The sequence below is a fragment of the Nycticebus coucang genome, chromosome X (assembly GCF_027406575.1).
Source record: "Nycticebus coucang isolate mNycCou1 chromosome X, mNycCou1.pri, whole genome shotgun sequence".
In the NCBI taxonomy this organism is placed as follows: domain Eukaryota; kingdom Metazoa; phylum Chordata; class Mammalia; order Primates; family Lorisidae; genus Nycticebus; species Nycticebus coucang.
The window spans coordinates 129,098,642-129,115,686 of record NC_069804.1 but is presented as its reverse complement, the minus strand read 5'-3'; the positions used below and the strand labels follow the sequence as shown (position 1 = coordinate 129,115,686).

Sequence of the window (17,045 nt, the reverse complement as noted above, 5' to 3'; positions counted from 1 at the left end):
GGATATGGGAGACCTCCCTCTGGGTGGGAACTTCCAGTGCACTTTTTCTGAATATAAAAGTTAGTTTGAAGAGCGTACACAGGGGCGGCGCCTGTGGCTCAAGGAGTAGGGCATCAGCCCCATATACCGGAGGTGGTAGGTTCAAACCTGGCCCTGGCTATGTCAAAAAAAAAAAGAAGAAGAAGAAGAATGTACAGATCACCCACAGTCCCTATGCAGGGTATCAGAGCCATGGTTCTGTCTCTACAATACTTTGGGGCATGGGCTACAAATACCACAGGATGTCCCAAGAGGGCTGGAGTCAGCCAGGTTCCTGTCCGCTATGGCACGTCATGAACTGTTCTTCTTGAGGCAAGTTAAGGTCCTAAATGGTAGCCACTCTGCAGTGCCACTCACTGAGGTGTAGAGGCCTTCCACACAGGGACTGCTCACCGCCCTGGCTGGTGTCACAGGAGATGGGGAGAAAACTCCTCAATACCTGTCTTCCTCTGGGTCCCTAGAGTAAAGCAAGGCACAGTGGGCAGTCTGAGCTGACAGTGACCACATTCTTCTGGTTGCTTCCTCCCCTCAGAACCAAGAAGCCACATAGGGTGTGGTCTCAGCATTTTCAATAACTCTTGCCCACTCTTAGTAACTGACACATGGCTCTTTCCATCTACTAAAAACAGGTCATTGGGTGGCGGCTGTGGCTCAGTGAGTAGGGCGCCGACCCCATATGCCGAGGGTGGCGGGTTCTAAACCCAGCCCCGGCCAAACTGCAACCAAAAAATAGTCGGGTGCTGTGGCGGGCACCTGTAGTCCCAGCTACTCGGGAGGCTGAGGCAAGAGAATCACTTAAGCCCAGGAGCTGGAGGTTGCTGTGAGCTGTGTGATGCCAGGGCACTCTACCAAGGGCCATAAAGTGAGACTCTGTCTCCACAAAAAAAAAAAAAAAACAGGTCATTATTTTTCTCACCTTGTATAAATCAACAATTATATTTCCATGTATGTATGTCTATATATGTAGAGTGTCACCCATCCTACATCCCACCTTAGAACGTAAGGTACCTGCAGGCTAGTTGATGGCTCAGAGGATGGGATGGATAAAACTTCAGTTGATGTAAGTACAGGTAAGAAAAGAACATGCATGGGCTTTTATTTTATTTTTGTTTTAATTTGTTATATATTTTTTTGCAGTTTTTTGGCCGGGGCTGGGTTTGAACCTGCCACCTCTGGCATATGGGGCCAGCGCCCTATTCCTTTGAGCCACAGGCGCCACCCCGCATGGGCTTTTAAAAATTAAAAAAGGCAAGTGTTAGAGTTGAAGGTGCTTCAAAGAACCAGGAGGAATAAAGATAATAGGAGGGATTTATTAAGATATCTGCAAGCAGGCAGTGCTTGTTGCTCAGTGGGTAGGGTGCCAGCCACATACACCAAGGCTGGTGGATTCGAACCTGGCTCCGGGCAGCTAAAATCAACAATGACAACAGCAACAAAAAATAGCCGGGTGTTGTGCCACGCACCTGTAGTCCCAGCTACCTGGGAGGCTGAGGCAAGAGAATTGTTTGGAACCAAGAGTTTGAGGTTGCTGTGAGCTGTGATGCCATAGCACTCTACCAAGGATGACATAGTTAGACTCTGTCTCAAAAAAAAAAAAAAAAAAAGGGAGCGGTGCCTGTGGCTCAATGGGTAGGGTGCCGCCCCCATATACCAAGGGTGGCAGGTTCAAACCCAGCCCTGGCCAAATTGCAACAACAACAACAACAAAAATATCTGCAACCAGATGGGCAGCCACAAAAATGGCATCAGCCCAGAGTCAGGTAAAGGAGGAGGAATTTTTGTTTGTTTGTTTTTTGAACAAAATTTTTCCTTGTCACCCTGGGTAGAGTACCCTGGCATCACAGCTCACAGCAACCTCAAACTCCTGGGTTCAAGTGATTTTCTTGCCTCAGCCTCCTGAATAGTTGGGACTATAGGCGCACACCACAATGTCCAGCTAGTTTTTCTATTTTTTTAATTATTACTTAAGATTAATGTGAGGGTACAACCAAGTCACAAAATTTGAATTTTTTTAGGTAGAGTCTCCTTTATAGTTATGTCCTGCACCCAAAAGGTGTGTCATATACCCCTACATTATGTAGGGCGGTGCCTGTGGCTCAAGGAGTAGGGTGGCGGGTTCAAGCTCAGCCCGTCCAAAACTGCAAAAAAAAAAAATAAATATATATATATATATATATATATATATATATATACCCCTACATCGTGCCCATTCAGCGGGAGCATCCCAGTCACCCTGCCCCCCACATTACCCTTCCCCCCTAACTTGAATTGAAATAAGTTTTTCTCCTATGTGGGTTAGGAGAATTATATCGTCTACTATTAGTATTGAGTATAGTTTCTTGCTCAGGCTGGTCTCAAACTCCTGAGCTCAAGCAATCCACCCGCCTCAGCCTCCCAGAGTGCTAGGATTACAGGTGTGAGCCACCACACCCGGCCACGAGGGAGTTCTTGCAGTTGAGTTCTGTTTGATGAACATTCTGGTGCCATTCAGGATTTGACATATGTGCAGCATAGGAGGTGGTGGGCTTGCCAGACCAAATTCAGTAACTCTTTAGGTGGTGTAAAAGACCAAGGTCATCTCCTGGAGGCTATGTAAAAGTGGGAGGGTTATCTGCTGTAAATCTTCTACAACCTGGAAGGAATGTTTGACAGAACCAGTAGAAACACAGGGAGTCCTATTCTTTGCTTAATGAATGTCAGAACCACCTGAGGTGGAGAAAGACTAACAAGTCCTATTTGCTTAAGAATGTTTAGAACCCATTGGAGGTAGAGGAAAACTAACAAGTCCTATTCTTTATTTAATGAGTGTTTAAACCCCCCGGAGGTAGAGACTTGATGAGTGTTTAGACCTCTGGGAGGTAGAGAAAGACCACTAACAGCAAAGAAAAGGGGGACTCAGAGCGAGGGAAAAGGTGACCCACAAAAACGGCTCGGTGGGCATTAGCTTAGGCAGGGGCAGTCCTTTCAGCTGGGAGCTCCACCTCTGACCCCCTAAGTTTGTAGTTTTGGAGATTAAGATGGAGCTTGTCAATGAAGCCCAGGAGGTAATGGTGCTATCCAGAGGAAAGAATGCAAGGGATTCTCCCTAAGCAACCCCGCCAGGTGCTTTTATTAAAGCCAATTCTCAGCTCGGCTTGTTTCCCTGTAACTAGATGACCTGGAAAGAAGTCTTCCCTGCATCTGTGTATGCAATTAGGAGAGTTAGGAAGCCTTTCTTGCACACACAGACCAGGACATTCTGAGAAGGGTAAAATAGCTGATAAAGGGGAGGAAGCCTGAACAGAAATTCCTGAAAGAATTTGGCCAAGTGAGATTTACCTAACACAAGCAAGCCTTTTCAAAAGCTAAGAGGAAGAGAGGGGGCTCAGCTGCCGGCCACAGGTCCAGGGCCCCAGTGTCCTGTTCCCTGCTGTGCCTAACCTGCACACTGCTCACAATCACTGGATCCCTCCCTGCCCCAGCACAACAGAACACCCTGCATATGCACTCCTACAGTTTATTTATTTTTTACCCTCCGTAGAGTGTCATTGCATCACAGTTCACAACAACCTCAATCTCTTGGGCTTAAGCGATTCTCTTGCCTCAGCCTTCCGAGTAGCTGGGACTACAGGCGCCCACCCTAATGCCCAGCTGTTTTTTTGTTTGTTTAGCAGGGCCAGGTTCAAGCCCACCAGCCCCAGAGCATGTGGCCAGCGCCCTAACCACTGAACTATAAGCACACAGCGGAGATTATAATTATTATTATTTTTTGAGACAGTCTCACTATGTTGCCCTCGGTAGAGTGCCATGGAGTCACAGCACACAGCAACCTCAAACTCTTGGGCTTAAGCAATTCTCTTGCCTCAGCCTCCAAGTAGTTGGGACTACAGGCACTCGCCACCATGCCCAGCTATTTTATGGTTGTAGTTGTCATTGTTGTTTAGCAGGCCCGGGCGGGGTCCAAACCCACCATCCCTAGTGTATGTGGCCAGCGCCCTAACCACCGAGATACAGGCACCAAGCCATTTATTTATTTATTTTATTTTTTTGAGACAAGAGTCTCACTATGTCACCCTTGGTAGAGTGCTATGGTGTCACAGCTCACAGCAACCTCAAGCTCTTCGGCTTACGCGATTCTCTTCCTTCAGCCTCCCAAGTAGCTGGGCCTACAGGAGCCCACCACAACGCCCAGCTATTTTTGGAGAAGAGGTCTCACTCTGACTCAGGCTGGTCTCGAACCTGTGAGCTCAGGAAATCCGCCCACCTTGGCCTCCCGAGTGCTGAGATTACAGGCCTGAGCCACCGTGCCTGGCCCCATGCCCACAGTTTAAGTGGAGCTACTCTTATCATTACTCTCAACTTGGACCTGGTCTGGCACATAGGGTGACTGATGGTCAGAGGAGATTGAGGGAGGGGGGATAAGAAGGGTTATGGGAATGTCTCTGTGTGGGCCTTCTGTTGGTGCCTTTGTGAAAAGTCTATAGAAATGGCAAAGTTGTTCTTCACCACCACCACCCCCCCAGGGGTGTTTGAGTCAGAGGCCTGTGAGCAGACAGCAAAGGCAGCAATGCCTGTGTCTTCCCTAGGGGACTGTCCAGGCTGCCTTCCATGGACAGTCTGGGAAGGGAAAGAATGGCCCAGCTATGCCAAGCCTCAGCAGCTCTCTCCACCTGGGGAGTAGTAAGCCATAACACTAATGCCTCACACTGTACTACACAGTAGCGCACCACCCCAAAACCAGACCAGGCAAGCTCAGGTTGAGTGTACTGATCTCACCTGCCATGCAATGCAAACAGGAAAAGTCCACTCTTTTTTAAAATTTCTTTTATTTATTTCAGATTAACATAAAGGTACAAATGATTATGTTGGAGATTTGTTGGAGGTGTGATATATACCCCTACATTGTGCCCAGTGTGTCATATACCCCTACATTGTGCTCATTAGGTGAGAGCTCCTCAAACACCTCCTCCTCCCATCTCACCCCTCCCTTTATTCACTCTCCTCTCTTCCTCCCTTCGCCCTCCCCTTTTTCTCCCTACCCTCCCCACCCTCCCTGCCAGGTCCACTCTTTCAGGGATTAGATGATTCAAGCAACACGAAAAGGCTTTCAGATTTTTTTTCTATTTTTAGTAGAGACAGGGTCTCACTCTTGCTCAGGCTCATCTGGAACTCCTGAGCTCAAAGGATCCTCCTGCCTTTGCCTCCCAGAGTGCTAGGATTACAGGCATGAGCCACCATGCCCAGCCCGGCTTTTAATAAGATTTTTAAGGAGATGTGAAAACTCTGACTTAGCTCTGAGAAATGTTTAACCATAATACACATAGGATGCCTAATGACACTGGGAACGTGCACTTCCCGATGCCCTCTGCAGGAGACTGAAGCATCCTGGGTCTGTTAATGCCTGAACTCTCTCAGACCCTACTTCACCAATCGGCCTGCACATTTAAATTTCTAAGAGGCTTTTGGAAGGACCTGGGCTTCATTCCTTTCCATGGAGGCCAGCAGGCCCAATGGCCTCTAGTTGGATTCTCCCAGGCACCTTCTGGCCTCACCTGGGAATCTGGGCAGGACTCTGTCTCTTGTACAATGACCCCAAGGTAGTAATCAGACTCACTTCTGCTGGCACCCCTCACGGGCAAGAGCTTGGCTTCTAGCCCCAGAGACTAACAAGCTCAGTGGAACCTGGAAGTCAAGCCACTTGGGTGGTAGTGCCCCTCTTCAGCAGTCTGCTCCCTGTGTCCCTCCGATCCCTCCTGCTCCTCCCCACCATAAGTCTAGTTGCAGACAGCAGAGACCAAAGAAATCCTGCTGCCAAAGGCATTCTGGGAGATACCCAAGGGGCCCAGACACACCTAAGGGTCATCAACAAGGGATGAAAGGGGGCACCTGCACAGAAGCAAAAGAACCCTCCATCACAGGGCTGGTGTCCACCCCAGTCAAACTGCGGAAGCTCCCTCCCTGGTGAAGAGTTCTGAGATGATGTAGGGGTGGGGGGAAAAACCAAGACATACCAGGTCCCCTGTGCCAGAAGGCAGAGCACATGGCTCTGACTGATGCGAGAAGCTGGTAACACCAGATCTGTCCACTAGTCTGGGTGAGAACTGGGCTGACTTGCACAGAGCTGGGTCCCCACGGAGACAAGGGCACATGGAAGCAAGCAGAGAACAAGCAAAGCAACCCTGAATTCTTGTTTGTTATTAGTTTTGTTCTTTGATATGTTGGGTATTTTTTTTTCTTTTCTTTTAAACAAAAAAGCTGCCAAAAAAAAAAAAAGAAGAAGAAGAAGCTGCAAGGTTTCCGCCTTCTGCAGTCCCCTTGAGATGGTTAGCAGTTGTCTGGAAGAGTCTGGGATGGCAGCTGAGGCACACTCAGGCAGGTGCCCTGGCAGCGAAGGGCAGCCCGGCCACAGGCCATATCACTGCATGCCAGCAGCAGGGCGGCTCTGGTATCGCTTTGTCCAAACCTCTTGGATCTTTTGGCACCACTTGTGAGCATTCCCACATGGATCCATCAGGTAATATGTCCTGTTAGGCGTATGAACAAAGAAAGTTTTAAAATTCTTGGCCTCTGGTCGGAGTTCTTGCGACCACGGAATTTCACCTTTCAGGACTTTGTTGACAGGATCCACATAATATAAATGTGGCCCTTCTGTGAGCAATAACTGTCGTCGTCGTGCAAACAGGCCCCTTCGCTTATCCACTGGACCCATTTTTAGTATTAAATTATTTTCTACAAACCGATGCCAAGGGTTTCCACCTGCCTGCTTCTCCAATAGTAACCTCTTCTCCTCTTCGGAAAACCGTAAGTCCAGTTCTAGAGAATTAGTGTCCAAAATGTGGATGTACCGTTCTATGCTGCAGCGGGACCTCTGGGGCCTTCTGGCATCCTGACGAGAAAAGGTGCGGGAGGAGGACGATGACACCTGTATGCCGCCAAACTGGCTCAGGACGTTGTCGTAGTTGCCGTAGTCCTCCTCGATGTCTTCCAACGCGCCTGGTAAGTAAGTGGTGAGCTTCGGGGGTGTCTGCAGGTGCAGGGTCTCCCACGTAATGGACTCAAAGAATGGATGAGCTTTAAGCGGTCCGTACCCTTCCATCTCTTCACAGCCTAACCGCTTCGTGGCATCTAAAACCAGAAGTTTTTCCACGAGATCTCTTGCCTTTGGGAAGAATTTTTCTGGAAAGTCATATTCCAATTTCATGATCTTCTGAAATACAAGATATTCATTTCCGGCTCGGAACGGTGGGAAGCCTGCCACAAACTGGTATAGGATGCATCCAAGAGCCCAAAGATCTGAACTTTTACAGGCTGATTTCTCTGTGAGCAGCTCAGGAGAAACGAATTGTGCCGTTCCTACGAACGAGTAGGCCCTGACTTCTTTGCTCTCTGGAGACAATACTTTCGCCGTTCCAAAATCTGTGATCTGGATATGCATATCTGCATTTAACAGAATGTTTTCTGGTTTCAAGTCCCTGTGAATAATGCCCTTGCTGTGCAAGTACTCTAGGGCGGCCACGATCTCAGCGGTGTAGAATCGAGCGCAGGTCTCATCGAGTGAACCAATTTTGCGAAGGTATTTAAGAAGTGCTCCGTTTTGGGCATAACTAAGGCCAAAATACAGCTTTTTTTCATCCTGAAACGTGAAGTAAAGCTTCACAAAGAAGGGATGATCCAGGCGCGACATCACATCTCGCTCTGTGGTTACATACGGTACCTTGTTCTCTTTGATAATATGCTTTTTCTCTAGAATTTTAATAGCATATTCCCTGGAGGTTGCCAGTTCTCGAGCCAGGACAACTGTCGAAAAAGAACCTTCGCCAAGAATTTTCCCAAACTGGAAGTCTTGGGGCCGTTTCTTCTCGGGCAGTGGTGGCGGGAGTGGCTGGGAAGCCTGCTGTAGGGAGCTAGCGCCCGGCAGGCACTCGGCTGTGGCGCCGTCCATGGTGGGGTCCTGTCTTCTCTCACCACCGGGAACGCCAGGAACCGCGCGGGACTCAGTGCTCACCGCTGATGGGGACTGGGGCAGGGACATCACACCACACTGGACTGGAGAGGAACCGCGGCGTCTCACAGCTGGCGGGTGGTCCTAGCTTAGGGCCCCGGGTTGGCTCGGGCTCCTCCCCCACCGCGCAGCGCCGCCCGGCGCCTTCGGAGCGCCCTCGCTCCCGCGCCCCAGTCCCAGCAATGGCCGCCCTCGGCCCGCGCCCGCCAAGGACGTTCTAATGCTATTTCACCCCCCGTTCCCCACCATCCCCTATTGCACAAAGTTACCTGTTGGACAGCAATTTAATCCCACTCCCTGGTATACCTATTTTTTTTTCTTCCGAAGAGTTATGTTTATGCCTATCTTTATTTTTTCTGTGTGGCCCGAGGTAATAAATTTACCATCTTTGAACCATTTTATCATTTACGTGGTGGTGATAACAAAGCCTTCTTCACACGTTTGTTCGTTAGCATTGAATAGCGTATGTAAATGAAACTGCCTAAAATTAGCAGATCCTCAATGAATGATGCTGTCCCCATTAAAAATAAAGTTAAGTGGGAGAAATTAGCAATTTTTGGAAGGCAGATCCTACAAAATAGATCTTAGACCTTTTTTTTTTTTTTTTTGAACGGGGCGGGGTGGGGGGGAGTTCGCACTCTGTCGCCCTGGGTTGAGTGCGGTGGCGTCAGTCATAGCTCACAGCAACCTCAAACTCTTCGGTTCAAGTGATCCTCTTGCCTCAGCCAGGCCCGGCTAGTTTTTCCATCATTAGAAAACTAGTAGAGAGGGGGTCTCGAACTCCTGAGCTCAAGCAATCTACCCGCCTCAGCCACCCAGAATGCTAGGATTACAGGCGTGAAGCCCCTACACCGGACCAAATCTTAGACCTTTCTGAAATTGAAAAAATTTAAGGATTAAAAGTATATTTTAGGGCCGGGCTCAGTGGCTCATGCCTGTAACTCTGGGAGGCCAAGGCAAGTAGATTGCTTGAGCTCAGAAGTTGGAGACCAGCCTGTGCAAGAGAATCACTTGAGCCCAAGAGTTTGAGGTTGCTATGAGTTGTGAAGACACAGCACTCTAAGCACTCTACTGAGGAGGAGAAAGTGAGACTGTGTCTCAAAAAAACAAACAAAAAAAAGAAGTATATTTAAGTCAATGGTTTTTTTTTTTTCACTCTAGCTGGTAGCTGGATCAACATTTTACCTTGTGGAAAGACTGCCTAATTGTAAACAATAACAAATTAAAATCTATTACATGCATCTGAACAATTCTAAAGAGCTTATTCATGATCAAAATGCTAGTGTTACATATGTATGTAGTATACCACTATCTCAATGTATCCACCCAAATTGAAGTTAGAGTATCCCCTGGTGGGTCAAGGAGATAAGGTTGAGTCTTATAACTTCAAGAAGACTCATAAACTAAAAGGAAAGAAGCTAAGAAAGAACTAAGTACCTAAAATCTGGTCAGGATATAGATAATCATGTTTAATTCTCCTGAACAGTAATTGTTTTCCTTATGGGTAAAAATCTAGTATCATTCCACAAACTATGTGCTTTAATTTCCAGGTTTTTACACAGGCTAGCATGTTGCTTGTAACAGATTTTGTGAAAGGATATGTCAGCTTTCTACAAGGATATGTCAGCTTTCTACTTGCATTTTATTTTCTGCAAAATATTATATTAGAAAGCACCACGGACATCTCTATAGCAAATTCTGGGAGGCTTAATTTGATAAGAACATGCTAATATATTTTTAAATACAGATGAGTTCTCCTTGTCTCCCAGGTTGGAGTGCAATGATGTGGTAACAGCTCACTGCATCCTGGAATTCCCAGGATTAAGTTATCCTCCCACTTCACCTCTTGAGTACCTAGGCCCGCAGGTGTATGCTACCAAGCCTGGCTAATTTTTTACAAATTTTGTAGGGATGAAGTCTTGCTATGTTGTCTAGGCTGGTCTCCAACTCCCAAACTCAGATGATCCTCCTGTCTCTGCCTCCCAAAGTGCTGGAATTTTTTTTTTTTTGAAAGAGTCTCGGCTCAGCGCTCAAGCGGCTAAGGCGTCAGCCACATACACCTGAGCGGGCGGTACGAATCCAGCCCCGCCCACCAAACAATGACGGCTGCAACCAAAAAATAGCTGGGCGTTGTGGTGGGCGCCTGTAGTCCCAGCTACTTGGGAGGCGGAGGCAGGAGAATTGCTTGAGCCCAGGAGTTGGAGGTTGCTGTGAGCTGTGATGCCACAGCACTCTACCCACGGCAACAGCTTGAGGCTCTGTCTCAAAAAAAGAAAAAGGAAAAAAAAAAAGAAAGAGTCTCAGTTTGTCTGAGGGCTGTGGCGTAGAGTGCTGTGACATAGAGCACTGTAGAGTGCTCGGTAGAGTGCGTGGCATCACAGCTCACAGCAACCTCCAGCTCTTGGGCTTAGGTGATTCTCTTGCCTCAGCCTCCCAAGTAGCTGGGCCAAATTGCTGGAATTATACACTTGACCCCTGCTAAATTTCTAAGGATTCCTTAGCAAAGCCCAACACAAAGAGTATTTCATTGTATTAATAATTTTTTTTGTTGTTGTTGTTGTTACTTTAAGTTTGTAAGTAGGTTAAATGATGTTTTAGGACTTAGGTATTCTGGACAGCGTTTTTTTTTTTGTTTTTTTTTTTGTGTTTTTTGGCCGGGGCTAGGTTTGAACCCGCCACCTCTGGCATATGGGACCGGCACCCTACTCCTTGAGCCACAGGCGCCGCCCTGGACAGCATTTTAAGTCATGCATAAATGTGAAATTGTTGCCGAGAGAGTCTAACTCTTTTCAATTCCTGATCTTCAACTGAGCTGCCACAAAATCCTATCTCAAATCAGTAAAAAAAAAATGCTGAATTCAGATTTTCTTATGTATAATATAAATAAAAATATGTTAAATGCAAAAATAAAATCTGGTGTCTGACATGCATATACTTATGATTATTTCTCTACATAAGTGAAATTAGCAAAGTTGTCCATTCAAAGCAATTCATTGATTTCACAATATTTTCCTTAAATGAAATTATGTTGTTCACAAAACAGTGCACCATTAGTGTAGAGAATTTTCATATACTCCAGTACTTTTCCATTTTTCTAGTATTTGTAAGAACTTTAAGTAGATGTTTATAAAATATATCTTAAGCTGGGTGCAGTGGCTCATGCCTGTAATCTTAGCACTCTGGGACGCCAAGGCAGGTGGATTGCCTGAGCTCACAGGTGGGAGATCAGCCTGTGTAAGAGCGAGATCTCATCTCTAAAAATCGTCAGGCACTGTGGCAGGTGCCTGTAGTCCCAGCTACTTGGGAGGCTGAGGCAAGAGAATCGCTTAAGCCCAAGAGCTGGAGGTTGCTGTGAGCTGTGATGCCACAGCACCTAACCAGGGCGAGACAGTGAGACTCTGTCTCAAAGAAAAAAAAAAATCTTAACTTGCAGAATGCTATATAAGTGTCCTTAGACTCATTCAGCAATTTACAATGTACAATCTGTGTAAAAGCATTGTAGTTGGAAGGGAGCCAAAGGAAAATTAGTACTAGAGATAGATACTTTAAAAAGAATGATACGGGCTCGCTTAGTAATAGAGATAGATACTTTTAGAAGAATGATACAGGCTCAGCTCCTATAGGACAGTGGTTACGGCACCAGCCACATGCACTGAGGGTGGTGGGTTCAAACCTGGCCTGGGCCAGCTAAACAACAATGACAACTGCAACAAAAAAATAGCCAGACAGTGTGGTGGGCGCCTGCTGTCCCAGCTACTTGGGAGGCTGAGGCAAGAGAATTGCTTAAACCCAAGAGTTTGAGGTTGCTGTGAGCTGTGATGCCATAGCACTCTACCAAGTGTGACGTAGTGAGACTCTGTCACCAAAAAAAGAATGAATGAATGATACAATCCTATGTTGACTCGAGTTATGCAAATTCACTTTTGATGGCAATTACTGAACATAGTATAAATGAGTTTGGTATAGAGTCCTGAGTCATTCTCAAGTCTCTGAATATTTGCAGCAACCACTAGCAAAACAATAAGTGGAAGTTTGATCATGGGTTTACCATCCTTTAGATCACATTAATTTGTTTTTTTGGGTTTTTTTTTGTTTGTTTGTTTTGGCTGGGGCCGGGCTTGAACCCACCACCCCCAGTATATGGGGCCGGCGCCCTACTCCTTGAGCCACAGGGGACGCCCAAGATCACATTAATTTGCTTGATCAAAATAGAATTGGTTAAGATGTTATATATCCTTGCTCAAGGGGGAAAATAAGCCCAACAGGGAAATGAATTAAAGGTCAACTAAAGTCCAATTAAGCATTGTTAATTTTCCTCCTCCAACATTTTGCTATTTAGTTCTCTTATTTTTTATTTTTTATTTTTTTGCAGTTTTTGGCCAGGGGTGGGTTTGAACCCACCACCTCCAGCATGTGGGGCCAGCACCCTACTCCTTTGAGCCACAGGCGCTGCCCTTGCTATTTAGTTCTCAATCGTTAAAGGGGGGGATGACATTTTTTCCTACCTGAAATGTTAGCAACCAATATAAGGTGATGTTCAGGTTCACTGAGAAGGACCTTTAGACTAGAGGTTTCCAAAGCATAGTGTGTACCCTAGGGTGTGAACAAGATCATGGAGCACGAGGAAAAAAAATTGATATACTGCCATTTATATTTTTAAATTTTATTTTGTTTTTATTTCATTTCTTAAAACAGCTTTATTGGGATGTAATTTACATATAAAATTCACTGGCTTTAAGTTCGAAAGTCAATGATTTTCACCATAATCAGATTTGTGCAACCATCACTATAATCTGATTTTAGAACATTTTCATTACTTCACAAAGGTACCCCATTTCCGTCAGCAGTCACCCCCATTATTCCTTTACTCAATATCCAGGCAGTCAATAATCTATTCTTTCTCATTTCCTATCCCAGACATATCTTTTTTTTGAAACAGAGTCTCACTGTGTTGCCCTCAGTAGAGTGCCGTAGTGTCACAGTTAACAGCCACCTCAAATTCTTGGGCTTAATTGATTCTCTTGCCTCTGCCTCCCGAGCAGCTGGGACTACAGACGCCCACCACAATGCCCGTCTATTTTTTTGTTGCAGTTGTTTAGCTGGCCTGGGCTGGATTCAAACCTGCCACCCTTGGTGAATGTGGCTGGCGCCGTAACCACTGTGCTACGGGTGCTGAGTCATAATTTGAGTTTTTAATACAATTGCAGTTGATTTTTGTACAGATGTGAGAGAAGTCTATATTCATCATACTTCTGCACGTGGATATCCAAGTTTCCCAGCATCATTTATTGAAGAGTATCATTTTCTTTCTTTCTTTCTTTCTTTTTTTTTTTGAGACAAGAGTCTCACTTGGTCCCCCTTGGTAGAGTGCTGTGGCGTCTTAGCTCACAGCAACCTCAAACTCCTGAGTTCAAGAGATCCTCTTGCCTCAGCCTCCCAAATAGCTGGGACTATAGGCACCTGCCACAACTCCTGGCTATTTTTCAAAGATGGCGTCTCACTCAGATTTGGTCACAAATCTGTGAGTTCAGGCAATTCACCTCTGCCTCCCAAGTGCTGGGATTACAGGCGTGAGCCACCGAGCCCAGCAAGACTATCATCTTCACATTATGTATTCTTGGCACAAACCAATTTCTTTGACCATTTTTAAATTGGGCTATTTATCTTTCTAATGTTGACACATAAGTATTCTCTATATGTTCTGGATAGCAGTTCCTTGTATTTAGGTTTGTTTTTTTATCTTGTTTTACAATTCTAAGTTTTATTTTTTGTTTTTTTGAGACAGAGTCTCACTTCGTCACTCTCTATAGAATGCCGTGGCATCATAGCTCACAGCAACCTCAAACTCCTGGGCTCAAGCTATTCTCTTGTCCCAGCCTCCCAAGTAGCTGGGACTACAGGCCCCTGACACAACACCTGGCTATTTTTAGAGACGGGGTGGGTCCTACTCTTGCTCAGGCTGGTCTCAAACCTATGAGCTCAGGCAGTCCACCCACCTCAGCCTCCCAGAGTGCTAGGATTACAGGCACGAGCCATTGCACCTGGCCCTACAATTCTAATTTTTTATGTTTTACAATGAATGTAATAGTACAATAATAAATGTATATTAATTGTAACTCAATTTAGGGTGATATGCTCAAACTTAGGGTCTTGCAATCAAAGTCTACAGACCACTGCTTTAAATCAAAATTATTTTTTCCCTCACTCATCTGTTTGGTGTTTGCAAGGAGAAGAATGAGCTAAAGACAAACTTCAGCTCTTACATATTTTAGGTATAGTCCTATTGGTCATTTTCTGGCAAACAAAGTATTATAGGTTATGATAGGCAATTAACACATATTTTTTAGGAAACCCTAATTATGAGAGACAAGGAAGGGTGGCTACAATGTAAGTATTTACTATGTAAAAGAAAATGGCCTACTACATAACAACTGCTTCAATAAATATTAGCCAAGGCAAACATCGTCATCAATTTTAGTCTACAGAATAGGAAATAAAGATCCATGTTGGGCGGCGCCTGTGGCTCAATGGAGTAGGGCGCCGGCCCCATATGCCAGAGGTGGTGGGTTCAAACCCAGCCCTGGCCAAAAACTGCAAAAAAAAAAAAAAAAAAATCCATGTTAAATAGTGTTAAATAACAAAACTGATGAATGGTACAGCTTGAATTTGAATTCAGATGTAACTCCAAAACCCATTTTCTTTTATGTGACACTGCTTACCAATCAAATTATAAGTGAGTTTTGTTGTTTTTTTTTTTTTTTTTTGAGATAGAGTCTCACTATGTTACCCTTGGTAGTGTCATGGCGTCACAGCTTACAGCAGCCTCAACCCCTTAGGCTTAAGCAATTCTCTTGCTCACTTGTAGGGCGCCGGACTACAGGCGCCCTACAAGTGAGATTTGAGAGGAGAAGTGAGTGACAAGTTGGACTAGATAAGTGGTTCTCAACTTTTGACCCTTTAATACAGTTCCTCATGTTGTGCTGACCCCCAACTATAAAATTATTTTCATTTTTTTTTGAGACAGAGCCTCAAGTTGCCACCCTGGGTAGAATGTTGTGGCATCACAGCTCACAGCAACCTCCAACTCCCGGACTCAAGCTATTCTCTTGCCTCAGCCTCCCAAGTAGCTGGGACTACAGGCAACCACCATATCGCCCGGCTATTTTTTGGTTGGAGTTGTTATTGTTGTTTGGCAGGCTCTGGCTGGATTCGAACCCACCAGCTCTGATGTATGTGGCTGGTGCCTTAGCTGCTTGAGCTACAGGCGCCAAGCCCATAAAATTATTTTCATTGCCACTTCATTACTTTAATTTTGCTACTGTTATGAATCACAATGTAAATATCTCATATGCAGGATGGTCTTAGGTGACCCCTGTGAAAGGGTCATTCAATCCCCAAAGGGGTCACAACCCAGAGGTTGAGAACTTCTGGACTAGATGATTTCTCTTCTAATTCTGTGATGTGATGAGAACATTTGATACAAAGAAGCATTCAGGTCTGTGTCAATGGTGATATTCATAGCTTATAAACATCTAGAGGGTGGTGCCTGTGGCTCAAGGAGTAGGGTGCCAGCCCCATATACCAGGGGTGGCAGGTTCAAGCCCGGCCCTGGCATAGGGGGCCAGTGCCCTAATCTTTGAGCCACAGGTGCCATCAAATCCATTTTATCTTACTGTCTTCAAATGATACCCAGTACAGAGACATGCATAAGTGTAATTATTATAACTGTCATGGTGATATGTCAAACTTTGACTTAAAACTGAGAAAAGCTGACTTAGCGCCTTGGCTCAAGCGACTAAGGCACCAGCCATATATATATACCTGAGCTGGCAGGTTCGAATCCAGCCTGGGCCTGCCAAACAACAATGATGCTGCAACCAAAAAATAGCCAGGCATTGTGGCGGGCACCTGTAGTCCCAGCTACTAGGGAGATGGAGGCAAGAGAATTGCTTGAGCCCAGGAGTTGGAGGTTGCTGTGAGCTGTGATGCCACAGCACTCTACCCAGGGCGACAGCTTGAGGCTCTGTCTCAAAAAAAAAACTGAGAAAAGCTGAGTATATGATAATTAGTATTTTTGGAGTTTTTAACCATTGTTTATGTAATAATTGACAATTTATATTTATTTAAAGTGGATTTCATAAAATATATATAACATTCTTTCATTTTAATGAAGAATCCATACTCCATGTCTAAGTGAATAAAATGAATAAATAATCACATAGAGATCAATTGATTTCAGCAAACTAATATTTGCAAATCACCACACAAATAATTAAGCTATTGTAATCAGTATGAATGAAAAGATTCTGTCAATGTCTAGTTCAATTACTACATATAGGCTTGCCAATATTCTAGGGGCTATTGATTTATGTTGCTGCCCAATGTATTAGGAGGAATAAATCCATTTCTACAAACAGTAAACTACATGAGAAGAAAAAGAGTGTACTATGTTTATGAAATAAAGTTCATTTGGGCGGCGCCTGTGGCTCAGTGAGTAGGGTGCCGGCCCCATATGCCGAGGGTGGCGGGTTCAAACCCAGCCCCGGCCAAACTGCAACAAAAAAATAGCTGGGCGTTGTGGCGGGCGCCTGTAGTCCCAGCTGCTCGGGAGTCTGAGGCAAGAGAATCGCTTAAGCCCAGGAGCTGGAGGTTGCTGTGAGCTATGTGATGCCACGGCACTCTTCTGAGGGCCATAAAGTGAGACTCTGTCTCTACAAAAAAAAAAAAAAGAAATAAGGTTCATTTAATTTTACCCAATTACAGAAAACAGATTTAAAAAACCACATGAAATTTATTGAAGCAAAATCACGTATAAAATCAAATGAGTTATTTCATATACCCAATGCTTTTACTTGGTTCTAATGTAGTTTATCTTTTCCTTCACCTCTATTATTTTAATGCACTGAATGATGCATGTTTCCTTTGGCAAAGATATTGAGAAATGTATAATAATGAGTGTTCTACAAGATATAAGATTTCTGTTGGGAAGTACTTCTTTAAAGATGCAGGATTTTTTTTTCATTGA

General features: G+C 45.1%; 1 protein-coding gene across 1 annotated transcript; it reads right to left on the bottom strand.

Annotated features, from left to right (window-relative positions):
* Positions 1 to 364: 364 nt before the first annotated feature.
* LOC128577010 (3-phosphoinositide-dependent protein kinase 1-like) lies at positions 365 to 8,050 on the bottom strand. Its single transcript, XM_053579077.1, is given in 4 exon segments — positions 365 to 547; positions 6,070 to 6,114; positions 6,116 to 6,170; positions 6,534 to 8,050. Coding segments are annotated over 4 exon segments (1,800 nt in total).
* Between the last annotated feature and the right edge of the window lie 8,995 nt (positions 8,051 to 17,045).